Source organism: Artemia franciscana, chromosome 7 (assembly GCF_032884065.1).
Source record: "Artemia franciscana chromosome 7, ASM3288406v1, whole genome shotgun sequence".
Lineage (NCBI taxonomy): Eukaryota > Metazoa > Arthropoda > Branchiopoda > Anostraca > Artemiidae > Artemia > Artemia franciscana.
Genome location: NC_088869.1, coordinates 47703458 through 47728616, shown reverse-complemented (window position 1 = coordinate 47728616; position 25159 = coordinate 47703458). Strand labels below are relative to the sequence as shown.

General features: G+C 34.3%; 2 protein-coding genes across 5 annotated transcripts in view; both read left to right on the top strand.

Annotated features, from left to right (window-relative positions):
• LOC136029388 (zinc finger protein 287-like) overlaps positions 1–16592 on the top strand; it is a 32691-nt gene extending 16099 nt beyond the window's left edge. Inside the window, exons 2-5 of one of the 2 annotated variants that reach the window (XM_065707721.1) lie at positions 4977–5151; positions 9375–9542; positions 10194–10361; positions 14382–16592. In XM_065707721.1, coding sequence (XP_065563793.1) covers positions 5082–5151; positions 9375–9542; positions 10194–10361; positions 14382–15286 — 1311 coding nt within the window. In that variant the 5' untranslated portion in view covers positions 4977–5081 and the 3' untranslated portion in view covers positions 15287–16592. Of the gene's footprint in view, positions 1–4516; positions 5152–9374; positions 9543–10193; positions 10362–14381 lie in introns of those variants that run through there. The other variant, XM_065707720.1, reaches the window with a different exon arrangement.
• Positions 16593–19920: 3328 nt separating this feature from the next.
• The window catches only part of LOC136029387 (zinc finger protein 813-like), a 32604-nt gene continuing 27365 nt past the window's right edge, over positions 19921–25159 (top strand). For all 3 annotated transcript variants that reach the window (XR_010618021.1, XM_065707719.1, XM_065707718.1), the window contains exons 1-2: positions 19921–20014; positions 22176–22353. Coding sequence is in view for 2 of the 3 variants with exons in the window: in XM_065707719.1 (XP_065563791.1) it covers positions 22308–22353 (46 nt within the window). In the remaining variant the exon portion in view is untranslated. The remainder of the gene's footprint in view (positions 20015–22175; positions 22354–25159) is intronic.

Here is a 25159-nt window from a genome sequence, read left to right as displayed (position 1 = left end):
CTCAGGTCTGAGACTTTTTAATTGTCTTACAATGAATCCCAATTGTTCTCCTCGTGCTTCATCCATATCATTGCCCGTCCCCCCGTCCCCAAATCCCCAAGATAAATCCTTTTCTTACTCTAATAATTCATCTTTCGATGTTGACCCTAATAGTCATCCCATAAAAGTCAAATGTGCTCCCTTGGTCCCCTGTTCTGACTACATTAATCTGGCCCCCGCTAAGAATCCCACCACGCCCCCTGTACCCATTTGTAATTTAAATAAAGTTAAGTGTAAAAATGGTACCTTTGCAGGTCGTTTTAAATTTCCCACACTTTTGTTAAGCAACGCTGAAAGTCTTAATTTTGACAAACTTAATGAATTAGACTCCTTTTCTAAAATATATAGATCAGACATAATCGCTATTACTGAAGTACACGCTCAAAATACACACATGTTAAAAATGAATAATTTCACCCAGTTTATTAAACTCAGACCCGAAACCCACCCTCTGGGTAAGAAAGGGGGTGGAATTCTTTTCTTTGTCCGTAATGATTTTTATCCTTCAGAAATATTAGTTCCTTGTCTTACTCCCTTTGATGAAATTTTGTGGGTTTGTGTTCGACCTAAAGTCTTACCACGTCCTTTCAACTTGATTGTCCTGTGCTGTTTTTACTACTCTCCTGGGCAGAGAGCGACTGAAAAAATTAATTTTATTGAAAAATTGCATGGTAGTGCCGACTATGTACTATCTAAATACCCAAATGCTGGAATTTTCCTCTTAGGTGATGCAAATGAATTAAAACTTGAGTCTACATGTAATACTTTTAGTCTAAAACAAATTGTAAAAGTCCCTACTACCAAAGGCAATTCTACTCTTGATTTAATATGCACCAATATGTCAAATTTCTACAGACCCGTCACCATTCTTCCCCCTCTCGGAGGTAGTTACCACTTTAGCCTACTCCTATCTCCACTAGCTACAATTAAACATTCCTTTACTATTACTGAAACCGTCTTTAGACCTCTAATTGACTCAGGACTCTACAATTTTGGCTCTTGGATCACCAGTGAAAATTGGTCCCCTGTGTACCAAACAAATGATGTCGACTTCAAGGCTTTGTCCCTCCAAAGTTTATTGAGGAATAATTATGAAGCCCATTTTCCGGAGAAAAAAATTAAAATATGCTCTACCGATAAACCTTACATTACTGCGACTTTTAAAAAACTAATAAGGAAAAAAATCAATTTGTTCAAGCAAGGACATATCTCACAGGCTAATGATCTAAGAAAGTTCCTGAAGAGAAAATTGAGAAAGGCAGCTTCTGGGTATTACAATAGTAAGGTTAAGGATTTGTATTCTAACAAACCCAAACAATGGTACAGGAAAATCAAAGAGATTTGCGGAAAAAACCCTGTTGAAGTTAATTTTCATCTTCCTGAGCCCCCTTCCAAGATAGCCAACGATTTGAACCTGCATCTTGCGTCCATAGTTCAAAGTCTCCCCCCTTTCACTGGCTCAGGTCAAACTTTTCCTCCCTCCACCTCTTTCCCCCAAATTTCTCCCTCTGATATTATAAATAAAATCCAAAAGCTCAAAAAATCAAGTACTTGCCCATTAGACATCCCAATTGACTTGATTAAAGCCTTTTCAGACACAATTGCTGGACCTTTATCTGATATTTTTAACCAAATTACAAAATCTGGTAAATTCCCAACTTGGTTTTATAACACCCATCCCAAAGAAATCTTCCAGTCTGACTATAACCAACATACGTCCTATTACACTCACTCCAGTTTTTTCTAAGCTTTACGAAGGGTTCCTTTGTGACTGGCTTAAAATTAAAATTATACCACGCATTGACATCCGACAGTTTGGTAATTTAAGAAAAACCTCCACCACCCATTACCTTGTACACTTGATTCACACGATCCTAAGTGAACTAGAGAAACCAAATGTTTGGCTAAACCTGGTTTTAGTCGATTTCCAAAAAGCGTTTGACTTAGTTGACCACACTATCCTAATTCGTTTACTACATGATAACTTTGAAATTGACCCACTCTTAGTAAATATTGTTATATCGTTCCTTTCAGACAGATCACAAGTTGTAAAATACAAAAATACCTTCTCTAACCCCCTCCCTAGGTACTGTGGAATACCTCAAGGAACCTTATTGGGACCACTATTATTTCTTGTCATGATTAACGAAATTGGCAAGGAGTTCCCCCAACGATGGAAATATGTTGATGACTTGTCGATCCTTGAAGTATGTCATAGGAATATTAAAAGTGACCCCGTTGAAATCCTAACCCAATGTTCGGATGAATCCAAGAATCTAAATATGACAGTAAATCCCACTAAATCACAGATAATGACAATAAACTTCTTGAAATCTACTCCTGCTTTTTGCGATCCGATCCCAAGCGAAATGCTAGTGAAACATGTTAAGCTTCTTGGTGTCACAATTTCTAATGATCTTAAGTGGGAAACACATGTATCCAACATTGTTAAACAAGCAAATGTTTCACTATCCATTTTTAAGCTACTAAACAAATTTAATTGTCCTAAGATACATTCCCTCCGTGTTTACTTATCCTTTATCAGACCGTTATTGGAATATGCATGTCCGGTCTGGCATTCGCAACTTTCAAATGAACTTAGTGACAAAATCGAGTCGGTCCAAAAGCGTTCGCTCAGGATCATTTACAAAGAAGGCAAAATTCCATACTCCTTCCTCCTTAAAGCTGCGCGCATTACCACCTTAAAAGAAAGGAGGGAAAAAATTTGCCTGCTTTTCGCTAAATCAGTCATTTCCAATCCCCGCACTGAGGACTTACTCCCTGATTTTCACAATCCCATTAGACTCCGACTCCCCCGGTCAGCCTCCTTAGCAATCCCAACTTACTCTCCGATTCATGCTGTTACAGAAAGGCTTCGCAAAAGTTTTATACCATTTATTCTGAAAAACCTTAATAATAATTCGTGATCATGTAATTGCCAAATTCCCCTTTTTACTGCAATGTTTTTGTAATTTAATTGTTAAGTTTATCTTTGATGATTTTACTTTTTTAATTCCTTTTAATTTTAAGTGTTTGACTTAATGTACTATTTTGATTTTTTTCTTAGCTTTTAGTGACATATAAAGCGAATTCGGCTCTTTAGAGCTTGTGATAGTTCTTTTGCAAATAAATCTTATCTTATCTTATCTTATCTTATCTTTTTATCCAGAAGAAAACAAACGGCCCCTGGACCAAAGCGAAAATCATATCATGCCATGAGAACCCCAGATCATCCGTAGTGGAGACAGAAGACGGTTCCAGGCTGCGACGAAATAGAGTCCATATCTCCCGCCATTCCTTTCCCGTAGCCAAGGAAGAGGTCAGAATCCAGCCCACCACACAGGACAAAAGCAATGATATATCCCATCCCATCTTAACCGAATCACCCCAGCCAATCCGCACGGACATCGAAACCTCGCCAAGAAATGTTCCGTTACCAAGAGAAGAAGGTGAACCTTCTGACCCACCCCTTGTCGCACCAACCTTCGTTCCTACGCCTGACTGCCCAGCCACAGGGTCTAAATCCCCTACCACTACATCAAAGGTGAGGCCGCACACCCGCAGCGGCAGAGTGGTTAGGCCACCTAAAAGGCCGGATTTGTAGGCAGACCGCCTTTCATGAAAAGAAGGGAGATGCAGCATTATGGACTAACCCGCTTGTTTATGCTTATATTGCTTGTGCTTATACATTGCTTGCTTGTGCTTATATTTATAACGTTGCTTGCTTGTGCTTATATTTTGTATTTGTTCTAGGTGCTTGGGTTTATAATAAACTATAAATAGTCAAATGCTACAGTTTTGGGTCTTTTTTTACTGGAAATTACTCTATGTTATTATGAATCTGAAATTACATTAGAAACCTAAAAATATGAAACTTATAAAATACCTAATTTGAAATCTTTGCAGAATCTTAAAGTAATAATATGTAGCACAAAATATATATTTCCCAAGCAATTTGTGTTTGTTGAATTCCTCAATATTGATGGTTGAAACAAATGGTTGTTTAAGCATCACATATACTCATTGAAACAAATGGATAGGCTATATGTGCTGGTTGTTTATGGGTATTGGATGAAACAAGAGTTTATACTACAAAATGAATAAGAAACATGTAATTTGGGTTTGGCTATATATTAGCACAATACTGAGGGTTAGGGGGTAAATTGATATGAAGCATCATGTATTGATGTACAAAGTATTTTAGTGCTTTTTTTTAGGTAGAAGCAACATCAACAAATTGAAGAAATAGAAAAATTCAATCAAAATAGGCCTGCTTAAATTTGGTTGTATATATGCACATTAAGGAAGTATGGTGTTAAAGTAAAATGAAGCTCTTATAAGAATGATATAAATAACTGTTTTCTTTTTTAATTTCTTCTCAGAATTTTACAGTGTCTCCTCTGATTACCCTGAGCTTTAATACCATATTTCATTTGGAGAATATTAATTAACAAATACAATTCTATTATGTAATATCTTTTTAGATCGAATTTTAGATAAGTAAGGACAGCTAAATATAGACTCTTCAAAATACATAATCGCATCATATACATGATTGGCCTACATATTGTTGTGTTTTAAGCATTAAACCATGAATAAATCTTTATTTATGGAGTTAAACCATATGTCCCAACCTGACAAGTTTCAGCTTAGAAAATTTGCTAACATAATCAGCTAAGAACTATTTTTTTTTTTTTTTTTTTTTTTTTACCTTGAAAGTTTCTTCTAACTTAAATCAAAAGCAACATTATAAATACAGTTACATCACCACTGGGATCTAAGTTGTTCAAGAGTTCACCTACCTAGGCTCCATAGTTACTTTGGATGGCTTGCTTCTCCCTGAGCTGCAAGCAAGATTATCCAAAGTGTCTTCTGCCATGGGTAGACTGACAGAGGTTAAAAGTCATTATTAATCTTTATAGCTTTTGTATTTTTAGGGACTATTGCTTCTACTCTCCTGAGTAAAATTTTAGTGCCACATCCAGATGTTGATGATAGTACCATACTTCTTTTAATTTGCATTAACTATTCCAAGATATTTTATGGACTTTCCACAAATACCAACAATGGCTGAACATATCACAGTTCCTGATGATTCTTTCATTAAAAGTGGTAAGTTATACAGTTAAATGTACCCACATATGTGGACACAATGTATTTTTTTCTACTAGGGCACTGCATATAGAAGGAGTTGTCATAGCAGCTTTGAAGTGGTCTCATTTTATTGAAAATTGAAGGCTCTAGTGCCTTTCCAATAATTAGAAGTGATTGAGGGCAACCATCCCCTTTCCCCCTCATGCCCATGAGAACCCCAAACACATCCAATGAAAATTTTGAGATAGCCACTCTGTTCAGTGTGGTTGATAGGGCCATTAATTATGTTTTTGAGGATGACTACCCCCCTCCCTCCAGAGCCATTAGAGCAAGGGTTGTAAGTTATGCCCCTGAGGCCTATAAGATTTTCTGGAAAGGGTGGTTGCTTTGACTTCGATAGGGGCTTGTTTTATTGGAAATCAGAGGCTCTAATGCCCTTTTTAAGAGTCAAAGTATTGGTAGGGCAATTAGCCCTCCTCCCCTTTATGTCTTAGTTTTCCCTAGTGCCCTCAGTTATTTTAAGATAGCTATTTGTTCAAAAAATAGTCTAAATGATCATGTAACAAGACCTTCCAAGGTTGACACAAGCCACAGAGTCTGGGGGCAGGTGTAAAAATTATTGGTAAATACTGCATGAAAATTATTTTGCATGCAAACTTTTTTTTTTAATTTGCCATGACTTTTGGAATATATGGAAGGTAAATTATATTTGAGGGTTTGGCAGGAGTTTTGTATGGTAAAAGACCCTTGATTTTATGGGAGTGACTTGCCAATCTTCGGCTAATTGTATTATTAATAATGACAATAGGATAACCTTTTTCAAAAAGTATGCCTCTAATAAAGTTTAGTTCATCTGTAACGTGAGATTCAGAAGAAATGTTTAGGGCACCATCGACTAGAGAGGTAACAACAGCTGTTTCGACTTGTGGGTGTGATTGGATTTAAAATGTAGATATCTGTTTTTTATGTGGGTTTTCTGTAAATTGTAAAACCCAGTTTATCAGTGCTACGAATAATTAATGCACCCAGAAACGGTAATTTATTTTCAATTTCTAAGGTAAACTGTGGATTTCGGTCGTATGTATTAAGATAATCTAAAAAAAAACCTGAGTTCAGTTTCCTGTAATTCCTGAGCAATATGACATCATCCATGTAATTCCGTTAGATATGTTTCAAAAAATATGAATTTAAGGCCCAATTTCCAAGGTGCTCTACATATATATTCACTAATAACCTGGATAGAGGTGCCACTATTGGGAAGCCCTTTATTTGCTGATAAAAGAATTATGGAACTGAAAATGCATTGAATACTTATTACAAATTTTCACTAGGGACATTAAAACCTTGGAATCTTGTCAATCTTGACAAGATTCCAAAACAAGAGCTAATTTCATCTGGGTTAGAAATTTATATTTAGGGTTTGTGCAAAGAGGAATCTAGAGAGGAAACTATATCTGCCACCGGAACTTCTTTGTGTGGAAAGAGGATTTTGGACCTCTTTCAAGAGTTTGGATTTGCTTAGGTTCATGATCTCTAGAGGAGAGATTAACGATAGCTGGTTCAGGAGTAAATTTCGTAGTATAAGCATGATAATTCATCGAAGATTTGTACCTCTGATTTTCCAAATTCTTATAAATTCGTTCTTAGACATGCGAAAATCGTGTCGAAATAAATTCCTTTCTAATCTAACAATCTGAGAATAATCAACTGTTAACGATTTTCAAATCTTTGCTCTAATCCCGAAAATCATACATAAGTAATTCGGTTGATTTAGTGGAAAAACTTGAAAATACAAGAATTTCACAAAATGTAATAGTAAGCCGTTTTGACATAATTTCTATATATACTACTATTGATGTATTAATGCCGGAGAAATTATAAAAAAAAATAGAAAACTATTATGAAAAGTGAAATCACCAATGCAACAGCACAAACACATAAAAAAAAGAGAGACAGAAGGAGAAAAGGAAGACTGTTTTCCTAAATTAGTGATTAATATAGACCAGCACTTGAATGAGGTCTTAACCCTACTCATCCATACAATCACATAGGTCAAACAGCATAGCCATACACAATCAACCATAAAGAATAATCCATGGACAGGCAGTCATGTCGTCAATAAGTATAAGTGGTCATTTACCAAACAATAGAAACAATAAAGACAAATAATTCAGAGGCAACAACCCAACACAAGGGCTCATCAGGAGAATATACTTGCCTATAGGGTTTCGCCACATTAAATTCTCTACCCAGTCAAGTGTTGTGGCTACCACAGAATATCCATGGCATCCCCGTGTCAGGTATCACCTCCAAAATAAATGCCTATAAAAAAAACAAAAAAAAAACCAGCAAATGTAAAACAACCAAATAACACCAAATAAGCTTATTTTGTTAATAGCAACAATAGGTAAACTAAATATGATAAAATTTACCAAATCACAAATATTAACACATTGCAAAAAACCTGAATGAACTAAACAATTATAGAATTCATCTTTACCATGTGGCTATTTTTTAAAAAAATCCGCTCTATTAGAAACACAATTCAAAATAAATGGCGCTGCATCATCATTTCTCGAACCTCCGAAATTAGTTGAAAATTTCTTTAAGTATTTCCAGATAATTCTTTTATATTTATTTAAAAGTTTGTTATAATGAAAATTAAATTTTTTAAATTGCCAAGTCAATTTATTTGCAGAAAAACCTCTTGATATCAATTTTTGGCTTAAGATTTTACATCTATTTTTAAAATCAATATAATTACTACAAATCCTTGCATAACGAAGTAACTGTGAGAAAAACGCCGAATATGTGATATTTGAGTGTATATTACTTTCAGGGAATGGGAAACTAATCACTTCAAAATCAAAATCATCCGTTTTATTATACATTTTAAAACTTAATTTATTATTATCACAAATATTAATATTTAAATCTAAGAAATGATCTTCATGACCAGCGCCATGACTAGGTTCAAGAGTAAGCTCTGATGCATATATATTTTTAGAAATATTTAATGAAATCCTTACAATTTAAGACCAAAATATCATCTAAATATCTTTTATTATTTGACAAAACATGTTTTAAATTATTTGGATTATTCTTATCCATCATATATTTATATTCTAGTTGACTTAAAAACAAGTCAGCTATAAATGGGCTGGCATTCCCCCCCATGGGAATTCCCACGATTTGCTTGTATAAAACAAATTCTAATAACTCAAAAATCATATCCAAGCTGTAACATCTCAAGTTAACTGTAGTATTAAATTTATATATAGCATAACTTTATATATACTATTTTATCTAGCAACCATCTTAACAAGCTAGCAATCTAGCAAACTTTGCTAATTACCTGACGATTCTAGATGCTGGATCTTTTTCGTTTTAAAATTTCGGAACTCCCTAGGTTGATTTGAGTCGGTAAAGTTAGTTCCATGTGAAATATTGTAAGTGATTTAATTAGTGTTGATGCAGGTTAAGCCTTGTGTTCGAAGCTCAGTCTCTTTTCCAAAAATTAGTGTGAATTTTTGTCGTCGATTTGTCACTTTTTTTCAATATCACCAAAGTTTTGAATTCGTTAATACTACTAGGTTTGATACTTTCTAATACAGAGCTTGATAGTTATGCTCTGATGTTTCCAAGCTTTTTCGGAAGAGCTTTTATCATACTTATAACTGTCATACTTATAAGGTGGAAATCGCTAGAGGTGGCAACCCTGAACGAGGGCATGCCCAAAGATTTTAGGATAGTGGAAGCACTCTTATTTTCAGACAAAATCTGCCAAGAAATTTTACTATACCCTGAAAACCGCCGAGTAGCATTGCTACTATGCCACCCTAATTTGAACACGGTGGCTCAGCCCTACTCATGTTAACTTTTGCTAGTTTTTAGTTTGACTCGGTAATTTATTGTAATATCCGTTTGTTTTGGATTTCATTTATTTATAGATAGCGATTTTTGGTAGTCTTTAGTTTAGAAGATTTTTTTTATTTTTGCTAATTTTTGGTTTAATAAAGCTCTACTTTTATTTGAAAAGCCTGTTTTGTGGATTTTTTTTATATATTATCTTGTTATAAGACACGTAGGAGAGGGCTAAAGTTAACTGAATTCAGCTGCTTCACGAAAACTCCAACTGATTTGCATTTTTTTTTTTTTTACTTAAAATTGTGTAATGATTCGCTTAGTAAGCTTTATTGTTGAATGTTTAATATGTCCGTTTAATTTAAATTTTATTTTAGAAATTGAAGATGCTTTACCAGGAGACAATGAGAAGCCCTTTGATATTTCAAGCTATCTTTTTGTCAAATGTGAAGATGTTCCTTTGGTTAATTCACCTAGTATGTCAGCACCGCGTAAATTTGAGTACAACACCCAAGAATCGGAACCCAAATGTTCTGACAATCAAGGTACATCTCAATTATTTGGTTTTTGCAGGATGAAATGTATCAGATAAGATTTTATTGGGATAAAAATAGGACAAAGGGGTTTATTGTATGAATGAGAACTTTTGGTGAACCGATTTTCTTTTCTAGAAGACAAAAAATTTTTGGGACATCCCCAAAAATTCGGGGATAGTAGAAGCGTTGGTATTTTTCAGACAAAATCTGACAAAAAAAAATTGCTAGACCATGAAAACTATCAAGTAGCACTATGCTACCCCACTTTTTGCACGATGACTCCCTACTCATGTTGATCTCTGCTTTTTTTAGTCAAACTCGGGTTTCTATTGTAATTTCTGTTCGTTTCGGGTTTTATTTATTTATTGATGGTGATTTATGGTAGTTTTTAGCTTGGAAGATTATTTGATTTTATTTGTGCTAATTTTTGGTTTAATGATACTCTTTACTTTTCTTTGATAAACTTGTTTTGTGGAATTTTTCTGAATTATCTAGTTATAAGACGCATAGGAGAGGGATGAAGTTAACTGAATTCAGCTGCTTAACGAAAACCCCAATTGATTGATATTTTTTTTTACTTGTAATTGTGTAAGATTCGTTTAGTAAGCTTTATTGTTGAGTGTTAATTATTATTATTGTTTAATTTAAATTTTGTTTTAGAAGTTGAAGATGCTTTATCAGGTGATAATGAGAAGCCTTTTGATATTCCAAACTATCTTTTTGTCAAATGTGAAGATGTTCCTTTGGTCAATTCACCTGGTATTTCAGCACCGTGTATATTTGAGTACAACACCCAAGAATTGGAACCCAAATGTTCTGACAATCAAGGTACATCTCAAGCATTTGGCTTTTGCAGGATAAAAAATATCGGATAAGATTTTATTGGGACAAAAATAGGACAAAGGGGCTTAATCGTAAGATGAAACTTCTGTTTTATCTTGTCCAATGTGTAGGTGTTTGTCAAACCGTTTTGGGGTTTTACATCAACGTTTTCAAATTTTCAGTCGAAATTAGTTAATAATAAAATTAATTTTATGAAAAATAATTAGTTTGATCAAAAAATTGATAATAAGCCTTGACTATACATATTTATATAGTTTTTACAATCTGCATTTATAGTGTATATATCTCTATAAATTCAGAGTTTTTTAAATTAATTAAATGTATTATTTTGATTTGAATTTGAAATAAGTAGAAAATTAGCTATAACCTGAACTGCCTACCAGGAATTTTTACTATAGAATATTAATTTACCAAAACGAAACATAGAATAACGAGTGTGATATTTCAATACCTAGAAATTGTTTTTGCTTTTCATAATTATACTACTACATAATCATACGCTGCTAAAAGTAAAAGAATGGTATATCGGTCTTTAGACCAATTCTATAACCCTATCCCTGAACCTAACCATGGTCTTAGAACGAATTCTTATTTAAAACCCCCTTGTTTTTCTTTGAAAATTATTTTCCCCATTTTTTGGATCAAATACAAGGAAAAAGCGAAAACGATGATTATTCTCTCACATCCTAGTCCTAAAGTAGCTTAGATGTACAGTCCAGTAGATGTAAACGTAGACGTTAGACCTTAGTCCAGACGTAAGAAACTCAAACAACTCGAGTTTGTTGTCAGCTTTATTTTTCGTTAGCTTTTTGTTTTCACTTCGCTCTTTACTTCCATCAAAACCTTGGTCTGTTCAAATTAGTTTTGTTCAAATGAATATATTTAAAACTAATGAAATGGGCTGTACAAGTATCTTATCTATTTGGTGAAAGTTTTAAGAGAAAGCTTGTCGCAGAATTTTATCATGATTATAGCGGTAGCTGTTACCAAGTAAAGGACGTACCTTTATAACAAAAGTAACTAAAAAAATTTCATAGTAATTAAAAAAAATCCCTGCAAGTAAGCAAAAATTTCATTTGTAGCATATTCAAATATAGTAATAATTATTTTTAATCTTATTTGATATATAATGCCTATATCTACGTCTCTTTTTATTTTTACATAATAAACTATTCCTTGATAGTTCCAAGATGAAGTAAGATATAGTGCAAAAAATAGAATAATGAGAATAATGCAATTACATAACGCTTCCATGCTTAGCATTCTGATTCCTGTTGTAAGTGAATACTGTATTAACATGATTCTTTTATTTTTATATGGTATAACAGAGAAGCCCATTGAAGAGGTCATTTGGGACATACAGTTAAAAAGAATAGGAAAGCAAATAATAAATCTTTTTTATTTTTACATAATAATTATTGATTTAAATAAATTATTTTACATAATTTTATTTTTACATAATCTCTTTTTATTTTTACATAATAAACTATTCCTTGATGGTTCCAAGATGAAGTAGATATAGTGCAAAAAATAGAATAATGCAATTACATAACGCTTCCATGCTTAGTGTTCTGATTCCTATTGTAAGTGAGATTCTTTTATTTTTATATGGTATAACAGAGAAGTCCATTGAAGAGGTCATTTGGGACATTCAGTTAAAAAGAATAGGACAGCAAATCCACCTCCCCAGAGGGGGGGGGGTTGGGAGCTCGCCCATATACAAATCAGGCTATTGTTTTACTAGCTTGTTTGCCAAAAATGAAGGTCACTAGGCAATGCTGGTTTAATTGTTGTGACTATTCGCACTGATTTCAAATACGGGTATATAGAACAAACTGAATTCAAGGATCAAATTAATTTGGGCTAAGGCCAAGTTTCGAAGATATAATTAGTAAAGCAATTATCAAACCTCTGTTTTTATTTTTAAGACAATAAACAAAAGAAATCATACTGTTTCTCCCAGGAACTAAATTAAATGCACAAATAAATCTTAAAACGTTATGCAAGAGCAACTGTTTCATAATTTTGAAGATTTTTTGTGTGATTAGCACGCTTTTCAAACTGAAACAGCAATTTGCCAGAATAGCTTCAATACCAATACAGTTATGAAAACTCCTATCTTGTCCATGTTGGTACAGAGCTCTGAACTTGGCGCCTCCTCCAAACCCGCGCTCCGACGCGTAGATCGTACTACAACACCATAGGTGCGAACACAATTTAGTTTTGTTGCATACACAGCTTAGATACCAATATTAGTATCTAAGCTGTGCTGCCAGTTTCCTGTCTCCAGCCGCTAGCATCGCTACCGCACTGTTTCCCGGAAATAAATCGAGTTTTCATAACTGTATTGGTATCTATGCTGTGTTTGCCAGCATATGAGCATTTGATCTTTCTTGATTGCGGTAGCGATTTCTGTAACGGAGTTTGTTACCTAAGCAGTAAACTTCCATCATATATACATCCAACCTTTCTTGGTTGCGATCCCGTATAGCCTAGGGAAAGTCGCTCATCTTCACTAATGGCAACTGGATTTTTGAAAAATGGTTCTAATGGCTATTTAAATGGTGAACTTCGGTTTCGTGAGAATAAATAAGATTACTTTAGCAGGGTAATCTTGAGGTTTGTCAATATTCATATAGTTGAAATTATGTTGCGATCGCTTACTTAATTAAATCAATTCCTTCTCTGCTCTTACAAAACATACAAGTGACGTGTCATCAGAAAACCTCGGTACTGTATCTTCTTTTAGATCATGGAACAATTAACTTAAATTAGGCTTGATATTTGACTTTTTTTCACAAATTTCGATCATTGTAAAGGATAAGGGACACCTAAAAACGGCAGAGAGAGAGGAGAAGAGGGCAGGTTGCCCTCCAATCTTTCTGCAGCATTCCAACAACATATTTTGAAAGAATTAACCCCATACCCTCAGCTCTAAGCTTTATTGGAGTTTCAGATCGACAACTCCATATTTTTTTTTATAAAAATCGTTATATGTGTACAATGGGCAACTTAAATAACTTACAACCTTTGCCCGGTTGTTATGGGAGAAGGTTGTCGACTCCTGAGATTCTTTTATTTGATCTTTGAACTATTGCGAACAAAATGGCTACACAAAAGTTTTGATCAGAGGCATTGGGGGAAAGGACGTAGAGGGAGGAGGGGAGATTGGTTGCCCTCCGATTCACTGCCTTTTGACTGTAAACACGCGCGCTAAAATTTATATTTCCAAATGAATTTACCCCATTCAAAGTTTATAATACCACTTATACCATAAAAAATATCGATAATAGCAGTAGGCGACTTGTATAACTTAGACCCTTTGTCCGGAGGTGTTTTTGGGAGTTTCGCTATATCAGATTTTTGACTGGGTTTATTTGGGGTAGAAGACCGTGGTGGGGGTGGTTGCTTGCTCATCAATATTTACTCCAAAAAAGGGACTAAATTTGCTGATTTCGAATCGAATGAGCTCTCATTTGGTCTCACCTTCCTTTGCCAGCTGACCTTTCTTATTGTCTTTCTTATGTTTCTTATATTGTCTTTCTTATGGTAATTCTCTATTGTCTTCACTGTAGGCAATTAAAGATTCTGGGAAATGATTCAAATGACCGTGTAAAGTAAATAGTGAACTTGATTGCTCATGTTACAACCCGATTTCTGAAACATATAAAAATCTCGCTTACGAAAGTGATATAGTATTCAGGTTTGCGATTGCCCAAAAACTTGTTAATTCCAACAAATGATGTGCATTCTTTTAACTCTTCCTCAGTTAGTTAAGAAAACTCCTAATATTTGTTGTGATATTGCCTGTCCTCGACTTGTGGTTTTACTTCACGGTCTACTTTTTTGATTGTTTGAGGTTTCATTTTTACTTTTTACTTACATCAGAATAAACAATTTTAAAAGTTTATATAAGTATCACCAAGAACGAGAGAAGAGTTATCGAAAATAAAATTAGTTCTTAAAACCTATTGAAAGATATATTTAAATCTTTTATATTTTTAGGTCACTTTTCACCACATGAGTCTGGACTATACTTACAGGGAAATACGTCACTAGTTGTTTTAGAGCCATCTACGAGCGGCTCCTCAAATTCGTTTGCATCAGAATATGAAGCAAAAGGCTTAGAAAATCAAAAAGTATATTTGAACAGTCGCCTGAAAAGTAAAAAGCTTAGAAAATTGGAAGGACATCAAAGAACGCATAAAGGAAAAAAGACATTTAAATGTGAGATATGTGACAAGACCTTTTCTCGAGGGGATTTTTTTAAGCAGCACCAAAGAGTACATACAGGTGAGAAACGGTTTAAATGTGATGTGTGTGAGAAGACTTTCTCTCAAGCAGCACATTTGAATACCCATAAAAGACTTCATACTGGGGAGAAGCCATTTAAATGTAATGTATGCGACAAGACTTTTTCTCAAGCAGCACATTTGAAGATCCATCAAAGACTTCATACTGGTGAGAAACCGTTTAAATGTAATGTATGTGACAAGACCTTTTCTCTAGCAGCCAATTTGAACAGACATCAAAAAGTGCATACAGGTGAGAAGCCATTTAAATGTGATGTATGTGATAAGACTTTTTCTCTAGCGCCTGCTTTGAAGCAGCACCAAAGAGTACATACAGGTGAAAAACCGTTTAAGTGCGTTGTATGTGACAAAACCTTTTCTCACGCTGTAAATTTGAACACCCATCAAAGAGTGCATACAGGGGAAAAACCGTTCAAATGTGATTTGTGTGACAAGACCTTCTCTCGAGCAAATGTTTTGAAACAGCACCAAAGAGTGCATACAGGGGATAAACCGTTCCAATGTAATGTATGTGACAAGACCTTTTCTCAAGCAGCAACTTTGAACGCACACCAAAGAGTACATACAGGTGAGAAACTGTTTAAAGATAATGAATAATACAAGACCTTTTCTCAAGCAGCCATTTTGAACACACACCAAAGACTTACCGTTTAAATGTAATGTAAGTGACAAGACCTTTCTCAGACAGTAACTTTGAACAGAAACCAAAGACTATATAATGGTGGCAAAAACTTTTTTGATTTGAGCTATTTTGTAGGCATATATACTTGTAGGCTGTTTGTAGGCATAATTTGTAGCTATTTTGTAGAATGCATGCAGGAATTAGAAAGCTTTAGTTATACAAGATATATCCGCATTTATCTTTGGTTATTATTTTCACAACTGCTTTGTATTACATCGAATAAGGTTTTTTTTTTAGTGTTTTTTTTGGGTATTTAGTTTCTTTAGCAATTTCGTTATTATCCTGTGAAAAGGGGTCTTAGAAAATTGCATGATTGTTAAAGATTTGATACAAATGTGTTGTAGAAAAGAAATTGCTATCTATATCATGATTTTAAATGAATTCCAAAGAGACGAGACAGGTGAAAAACCGTTTAAAAGACGGTTTGTGTATTTTTTTTTCTAGAGCCTGAATCAGACGTTGGGTCTTAAATATTATTTATATAATTCATTGATTTGTCTAGAATTGTTTTGGCCCTATGGATCTTTAAATTATTTCTTATATAAGTTACCTAAACCTACATTCCAAGTTCTAACAAGGCATACCACTGTCACTTTTTTTCAAAGGAAGATGTTTTTCTGTGGTATTAGTCATTCGCATAATTTGAAAAAGTGTCCTCAAGTATATTTTGAAAAAAATAAAATAATCTTGATGTGAATAGTCGTGAGATCCTAAGCTCAAGAATGTATACCAGGCCTACCTTTCTTGAAATGTTTATTTACGAATCCTTACATGCAAAATTAGCGAATTGCATATTACTCACTACCCTAATTGATACATTTGAATAAAATTCATAAATGGCGCCTTTTTATTGCCACAAGGGACAAATATCCGAGGGATAATGTTAAAGGGGGCCTATTTGGGGCCTTCAGACCTCTACTTGGCCTGTGATGATGTAGTTTGAAGGGAGAGAGACATCTTGAGCTAATGAGAAAAAAACAACTAAATAATCAAACAGTTCGTACTAAAGAACTGTAAGTAAGGAGCGACTTTGCTCAATAGTAATCAAAACTCTAAAAAATGTAATTTTGATACCGATAGATGCATCAAAACTTACGAGCCTGAGAAAAGTTGCAATGTTTTCGAAAAAAGGGGAAACACCACCTAGAAGCTATAGGATCCCCATGAAAATCAAATCATCAAATTCAGCGTATTAGAGAATCCTATTATAGAGGTTTCAAGCTCCTGGATAAGTGCTTATTTGTTTTTTTTTTTGTTTTGTTTTTTTTTTGCTGTTTTTTCAGGTGTGATCATTATCAACCCAGGGATCCTAGAATGTCACGAGAGGGCCTATTCGAATAGAAATCAAAAAGTCTAGTGTCCTTTTTAAGTGACCAAAAATTAAAGGGCAACTAGCCCCCCCCCCCACGCTCTCCAAATCAAAATTTCGAGATAGCCATTTTGTTCAGCATAGTCGAAAAATCTAGTAATTATGCTCTTAGGATTATTTAATCCCCAACAGTCCCTGGGGGAAGGGCTGCAAGTTATGAACTTTGCCCAGTGTTCACATATAGCATTGATTATTAGGAAGTTTACAGGGGGAATTTTTTCTGTTGCGGGTGGGAGGGGGTTATGTGGGAGAATCTATCAGTGGTGGAATTTTGTTTGGAGGAAGGGAGTTTTCCTTGATGGCGGCACCAGTTTTCCCAGTGTTATGTAAAAAACAACAAGAAATTAAATATAAAAAAAGTTTTTTCAAAGTAAGGAGCAACATTAAAACTTAAAACAAACTGAAGTTATTATGTATGTGAGGGGGTTCACCCCCTCTTCCGTATTATTTAAGAATTAACGACGCTTCTTGACTACTATGGTCCCTGCGTCGGCCCTGCAGTGCATTCCTGCAGCGTGATTCGATCTCTGGGTCCCGTAATACCAAGCTAAGGTCGAATCCACTGCGCCACCACAGGACAGCCCTCTTCCATACCTCGCTGACTACACTACAGTTCGAATTTCGTTCCAATTATTTAAGAATGGCCCCTGAGTCACAACGGCTATTTAATTCGAATAATTAGCCTTTTTGAAAGTACTAAAAATAGTTTAGCGTAAATGGCGAGGTATTGTGGAGGGGCGAACCCTCTCGTATTCGTAATAACTTCTGTTTGTCTAAAGTTTTAGCGTTTCTCCTTACTCTCAGTTGAAAAAACTTATTTTTTTTTATTCAATATAAGTAAAATGAAGGTAAACTAGGTGAAAGAAAACAAGCGTTTCAAGTGTGTATTTTAGGGGCATTTTAAGGTATTGAGTTGGAACTTTCATGCAATGATGAGGAGGATTACCAATTGACCAAAAAAACACTACATGCATGTTGCTATTATTACTATTGCTAAAGCTACTGTGAGATTTTTTTTTTTATTTTGGCCTTTATATTTGTCACGAACATTCTTTTGATTCCCAAAGACAACTAAACATTCAAGGTAATCCATTTGAATTGAAAGTAAATATTGACAATAAAACTTAATCAAATACAGAAGTTATTCCGTAAATGATGTAAGCTGCCGCCTTCGTAGCCCCCGCTCTTTACTATAATTTTTTATAGTACTATATCAAGTGAGTGCAGTAAATGTGTGTCGGAAAAACTTGTAAAACATTTGAAGTTGTTGATTTGAATTGCTAAAATTAACCAGTAGCTTTTTTTTCTCTATTCTGAGCCCGAGGAGCTCCAAATCAGGGTTTTCATATTATTTGTTCATGTAATAAAAGTTTTTCTGTGTTTTATTCAAAATTTGGAAAAAAAATTGTGCAAAATACTCTTTTTGTTATTGAATTGGTTTGCTATTTAATTTCACCAACCCCTAAAGTTAATCTGAGCAAAACTATAATAAGAAATATTGAAATCAATGTGTCGAACATAGAAACTAAAAATATCGTCTACTCGAATTATCGCCCAATGCTACCATTGACTCTCTTATAAATCTGATAATTCTCTCTCCAACAATATATTTGTCGCAGAATAGATCAAAATTCTCAGAGCTACATATTAGTGTTTTTCCAATTATTTAACTAGGTGATATTGAGAATCAACGGAGACACTTTCTTGAAGTGGACTGGAATGAACATCATGGTGAAGAACTTCCAAAAGACTCCTCTGAATTCCGAGCCCAGGTCGTTTCAGTTTCATGAAGCTTTTGAGAAACCAGTGTTTGAAGATGTAGCAAAGTAGGTGTGGTCTTTGCGTACTTTTCCTCATTAGTAATGCAAACGTTGAAAGAGGTTTTTTCTTGACGAACTGAATTAAATCAAAACTTTGAAATAGGATGCTTTCACCAAAGCTAACTAAGATTATTTCAGTATCTTACAATTAAGATTATTTTAATCTTAATTATTTAAGACTATTTTAATTATTTAAGATTATTTTAACTTATTATTTAAGATTGTTTAATATCTTATTATTAAGACTATTTTAATATCTTAGATTATTTTTCATGGTGTTGCCTTTTTTCAAGGTCTTTCTTCCGTCGTACACGTTTGGGTTTAGAATTGCATAGAGAAATGAATGAATAGATTAAATACAGAACACCTTTCTCTTTTCGAACTTAGCGTAACCACAGAGATAGAGAGGTTTAATTATCGAAAACAGGACCACCTTTTTACCGTCCGTCTTGGCCAAGTGGATTGGTGCGCTGGATTAAGGATCCTTTGTCCGAGAGGGTGAGGGTTCGAATCTCAGTGTACCCAATTATTTGCTTTGGGATAGGGGTTAGTCGTGTGACTCTGTTAGCTCAGCAAGAGTGTTCCCAGCTCTTAATTGATGCCGTGGAGAAATCTGGGGAAGGTAAACAGGAATGGTATGCGAAAGCACAGGATGGTTGGCCATCAGTCCCCTGTTACACTTCCTAGCTGAAGAGCCAAGAAACAGAGATCAACACCGCCGGTAGGGACTGTAAAGTCCAATGCCGTATTTTTTATACTTTTTTACCCTATTAGTTTTGAAAGATTGGTGCTGAATTTGAAATGGCGAGACACAACAAGGAGAAAAAAAATCTACAAAATTTTCCAACTACAATTAGCGAACCATGCGCTTGTCACATGGAAATTTTCTTTTTAACTGTATCACCGAAATTGTTGGGGAACTAGCAAAGTTGGGTAGTTTTAGCTTTTTAGGCACTGACCATGTTGGCATTCTTGGATAAAAAACTAGCGTATTTTTTGTGTTGTAGCTGGGCTGCCAAATTCACATATTTTGTATCAAAATGACACAATTTGATGTTGCGTGACACAATGACACATTCAGTCAAAATGATGACAAAATTGACGAAAATTATACATTTTTCAATAAAAAATGACACAATCGATAAAAATGACACATTTTCTAAAAAATGATATATTTTTGTCATCTAAGTCTTGTTTTTTAAATGGTAATAAAAGAAAAGTAAACTTTTAATTTTGTGCCTCCAGAAAAGCAATAAATTAATGGAAGGGAATAGCGCTACCTAGCAATGGCAGTAGTACACAAACAACGCAGAACACAGGACAGATGCCATGACGATACTTAAATTTAATATCACACGAAGAAAATAGCCATAGGCGGGGATTTCAAATCAAAATGCACGCTGAATATTTTAACTTAATTGGCTTCTTGATTGAGTATTTGATTTAGCCAACTGGTACGTACTTAATAGTAAAAGGTAAACAGCATGCAGTTGGTAAAATTCTAGTTAATTGATTTCTTGCTATCTCAGAAAGGGTTTAGGTTAGGAAAATGAAACTTTCAGGGATGAATCTACAGACTAAAGTATGTCCCGGGAAGGTATTTTAAATACTACTACCACTCCTAAATACTACCCCTGACCTTTGATGACCTTTAAAAATATGTGTGTTATAAAAGTGAAACCTTGCAAAATAGATCTTCTGCTTAATTGAAGTACAACAAAATTGTTTTCAGCTTCATAACTTTGCTCAATTCCATTTTATAAGGTTTTAAAGACATGCAAATACATTTCCTAAATTTTGAAAAAAAAATATTGATATGGCTAAAAATTCTACTCAAGTAACAATTGCATTTTTACAACTAAAGGCAGAAGAAAAGCAGCTGTCAAAATTACAATAGGTATAGACCTGTCATGTAGGCAAATTTCAGTGTCCTCTAGAGGGAGAAGGTATGGAGGTGGGTACTTTAGAATACCTTCCCAGGACATACTTTAGCCTGTAGACCCATCCCTAAAAGTTTCATTTTCCTAACCTAAACCCTATCCAAGATAGCAAGAAGTCAATTAACTAGAATTTTACCCATGCAGTTTACCAAAGCTGTATGTATAAGCAGTAGCTCCCATTTTAGGAGTAGGCCTACAGGAGGGGTATCTTACCTCAGACAAGATTACCAACTTCCAGAGATATCCTTCCTTCAGAATAATCCATTTGGCTTAAAAAGGCACCAACAAATATGACAAAAATACTAGATTGAAGCTGGTTGAATGGCTTACATATTGAGTAAATAAAAAGCTTAGCCAATAAAGCCAATTACAATAATGATGTTGTATAAAAAGTCTATTTCCAATTTACTGTTGGAATTGATTGTCCCTAAAACTTTTATAAATGTAAACTTACCTTGTTGGCTGCCCAGGCACAAATTCATAGTGTATAACATTAATTTGATCAAATGTTTCTATATCTTTCATGCCATCATAAAAAGGTCATACTCCCAAGATAATAGGATAAGGTTAAGTTTACTCCTTTTTGAACTGATTTGGAAAAGATTATATATTTAAAACTCTAGATAAAGATTTGACAATTAATATGATACCACTTGTAACAAAAAAAAAATATGGCAGCCCTGGTTGTTAGGCTTGGTACATTTTTGTCTCACCCTTTTGGGAACACTAATTTTAGCCTAAACCTAATTAATTATGCTAAAACATCAAACTAATGGCTAGAACTTGCTAAGATAAAACTTTTAACAAGGCTAACAGTTTTTTCTGAACAGGTAATTCAGTTATTATTATTTTATAGTTTGGTACAAATTAGGCTTAAGAAATAGCTTTGAACAATCTTGCATAAGGACTTGTCTACCTTGAAGGAAACACTATTATAAAAAGTGATTGATCTTCATTGAATTAGCTGTTCAAATACAATCTTCTCTTATTTTTCATTTTTGCTCCTTCCTTCCCTAATTCAGCAAAATAGGTAAAGGTCTAGAATAGCTTATCTTTAGTAGGTGACATGCTAAAATAAAAGAGGGACATATTTATTTTCAATTTGGACTATTAATTCCCTTCCCTCTAATGATCTAATATAGCCCTGGGCTTAGCTAGCCTACTAAATAAAAGCAATGTAATTATTGACTAAAACTGATTCTAAAACAGATAGAAATGCAAGAAAGAAAAGGAAAAACAATTCATGATAGCCTAGTTGCTGTAAATTATAAGCAAGAATCTCATTTATTCTTTGGTTCGGCTTTTATGTAGGCCTAGCCTAAGGCTAAATGAGAAAATTAGATGGGACTATGGATGCATTGTAGCTAGCAATTTCAGTGTACTATTAGCCTAGGGTTCTGTGGAAAGAATCACTATGAATCTGAAAAGAACATTAAAACCTGAAAATGTTAAACATATTTTAAAATCTTAAAGTAACCTAGTAGCATGTTGCCTAGAACAAATTATATATTTCCCATAGGCCTAGACCCCCTAAAAAAAAAAAAAAAAAAAACTAATCAGATTTCTAATGCCTTTGACTACTGAAGGAGTTGGGCCTGTACTCTCAACTATTAAGGTAAAATGGTGCTTTTCAGTGGTTAGAAGTCATTAATCAGTATAGATTTTCTATTTTTAGGGACTATTGCTTCTATTCTCCTGACTAAAATCTTAGTGCCATATCCTAGTTTTGATGATAGTATCATACTTCTCCTAATTTGCATTAAATTCCATTCCAAGATCTTTTGTGGACTTCCCAGAAAGACTAAAAATGGCTGAACATTTTCCAGTTTCTGAGGAATCTTTCATTAAAAATGGTAAGTTATACAGTTAAATGTGGGTACAATGTGCCCACATGTGTAGCATTATGTATGTTTTTTTTACCAGGGTATTCTATATAGAAGGAGTTTTCTTAGTATTTTTAAGGGGTCCCATTTCATTAGTAATTTAAAGTTCTAGTGCCTCTTCAGTAATGAAAAGTGATTGAAGGACAAGCAGCCTTCCCAGATCCCTCAGAGTAAGGGTTGTAAGTTTTTTTCCAGGGCATATAAGGTTTTTATGGAAAGGGCAGGTGCATAACTCCAGAGGGGGCTCATTTGATTGAAAATCAGAAATTCTAAAGCCTTTTTTTCAGTGTCGAAGTATTTGTAGGGCATCTAACCTCCCCCCTAATATCCTATTTTTCCCAAATGCATCCAATAGTTATTTTAAGATAGCTATTTGTTCAAGAAATAATCCAAATATCACATAAAAAGGCCTTCAAGGGTTGACACAACATCCAGAGTCTGGGGACAGGTGTTGTAAGTTATGTCCTGAGGTGGTCATGTGAACTTTGAGGAGGGTCATTTAACTGGAAACTTACAGATTTACTTCCAGTTCAAGCATAAAAGCAATAGAGGGAACTAGCCTCTCCCCTCCCCTTCATGGCACTCTCTTTTTCCCAAATGCGTCTTAATCAAAATTGTGAGATAGCCATTTTGTTCATAATAGTCCAAAGTCTTCAGGGTAGACAAAGCCCAGGGGCAAGGGTTATCTTTGGGTATATATGGTTTTTATGGAACAGTTGTTTCTATAAATTTCAGATGGGGCTTACTCCATTAGATGTCAAAAGTTTCAGTGCCTTTTTTAACAATCATAAGTCAGTAGAGGCCTGCCCCCAAGCCATTTCATTCCCCAAAACACATCCAATGAAAATTTGAAGACAGTCTTTTTGCTCAGCATTGTTGAAAGGTCCAGTAATAATATCTTAAAAGAAGTCAACCTCCCAACAGTTCTCATAAAAAGGGCTGTAAGTTATGCAATTCACTCATTGTTTACATATAGTATATATAATTGAAAAAGGTATGCTTGTTTGAACTTGAACTTAACTTTCCAAAAAGATGAAGGCCATTTAGGTGAGCCTTTTGTAGAATGTTGAGGGGATTGTTGAACTAAATCCAAACACATTATACATACACAGATTGTCAAAAATGTTGTAACTCATGAATTTGGGAGTATATTAATTTGGAAATCTCAAGAAATGATGGAGGAGATAATCCAAAAGGCAATATTTGCATGCTACAACTACTACTATTACTAACACCACTACTGCTGCTACCACACTACTCCATTTACAATACTGAGGGGCTATTGAACTAAATTAAAAAAATTCAGTATGCATTGACAATTTACCAAGAATTGATTGGGGCATTAAGTTGGAACTTTCAGAGATAGCTTAAAGGAGAAGATCATCTGACCAAAAGGCAATATGTGTATGCTACCATTAATATTACTATAACTTTTACATTTACTTCTGCTGCTACTTCAACTAGTACTTGTAAGCCTAAGAGCATTGAGAGGAAAATTTCAAAAAGTATATGGAAGATACAGGGTATTAGGTAGGTAGGTAGGTAGGTAAGTTTTATTTTATCCACAATACAAACATAAATAAAAAAATGATAACACTAATAAATTATTGCAGCAAAAAGAAAGTCCTAAGGACTTGTGCTGCAATTTCATATTATGATCTATATCTTATAAATCAATATCTAAACATAACAACTCATGATTAACCACCTAGCCTATCATATATATAAAAAGTAACAACACATACACATGAACAAAATGCAACAAAATAATCATATTAAATATCATTTACCGGTATTCAGCCCCCACCCCACATAAATAAACTGCAAAAAAGACATCAAAAACCTTCTGCCCTTCAAAACCTATTACTTAAATAAAATATTTTCAATTTATTTTTAAACCCATATAAAGTGACAGACTCCCTGATGCCAGCCGGCAAACTATTCCAAACAGAAGGCCCCAGATTACAAACCACATATGATGATCAAACTGCTTTTCTTTGTTCATGGCTTAAAAGTTGTGAATTTCTTGTATCATAATTATGGTACTCCTGATTCATGGAAAAATAATCATGAAAATACTCAGGGCATATGTGTTTCATGCTCTGAAACACAAAAATTGATGCCTGGTAGTCACGAATCTGACCAACATTTAAAACATTACACCAGGAAAAGCTAGCAGTAGTTTTGGATTCAACCTGCTCTTTTATGTCCGCAATCAATCGAATGCTTTTATTTTGCAAAATCTGGATCCTTTTGTAATTACAGAAGAAATTGCTAGCCCAATGAACACAACCATAATCTATATAAGGATGAACAAGGGAAAAATAAATGATTTTTAAAATCTTGAATGGAAAAGTTTTTGTTACATATCTCAAAATTCCTAGACCCCTAGCCATTTTAGCACCAATAACACTACAATGCTTTTTCCAACTAATATTATAATCTAAATAAAACCCCAAATACCTAATTTCAAAAATTTGTTTAATGGGTAAATGTCCAAAAAAAATGTTATTATTATCATCATTAAATAACCTACCTGTTCTACTAAATATAATGTAATTTGTTTTAAATACATTAACTGCTAGGGAACTACCTACTGTAAAACTGCGCAAACGTTCAAGTGCCAAATTAGCCTTATGTGCAACCTGTACCAAACTACTACCAATTACTGTTATCGCAGTGTTGTCCGCGAAAGAGGTCAGCACTTCAACTCCAACATGTGAAGCCAACAAATTAACATAAATAAGATAAAGTAGAGGTCCCAGCACGGAACCTT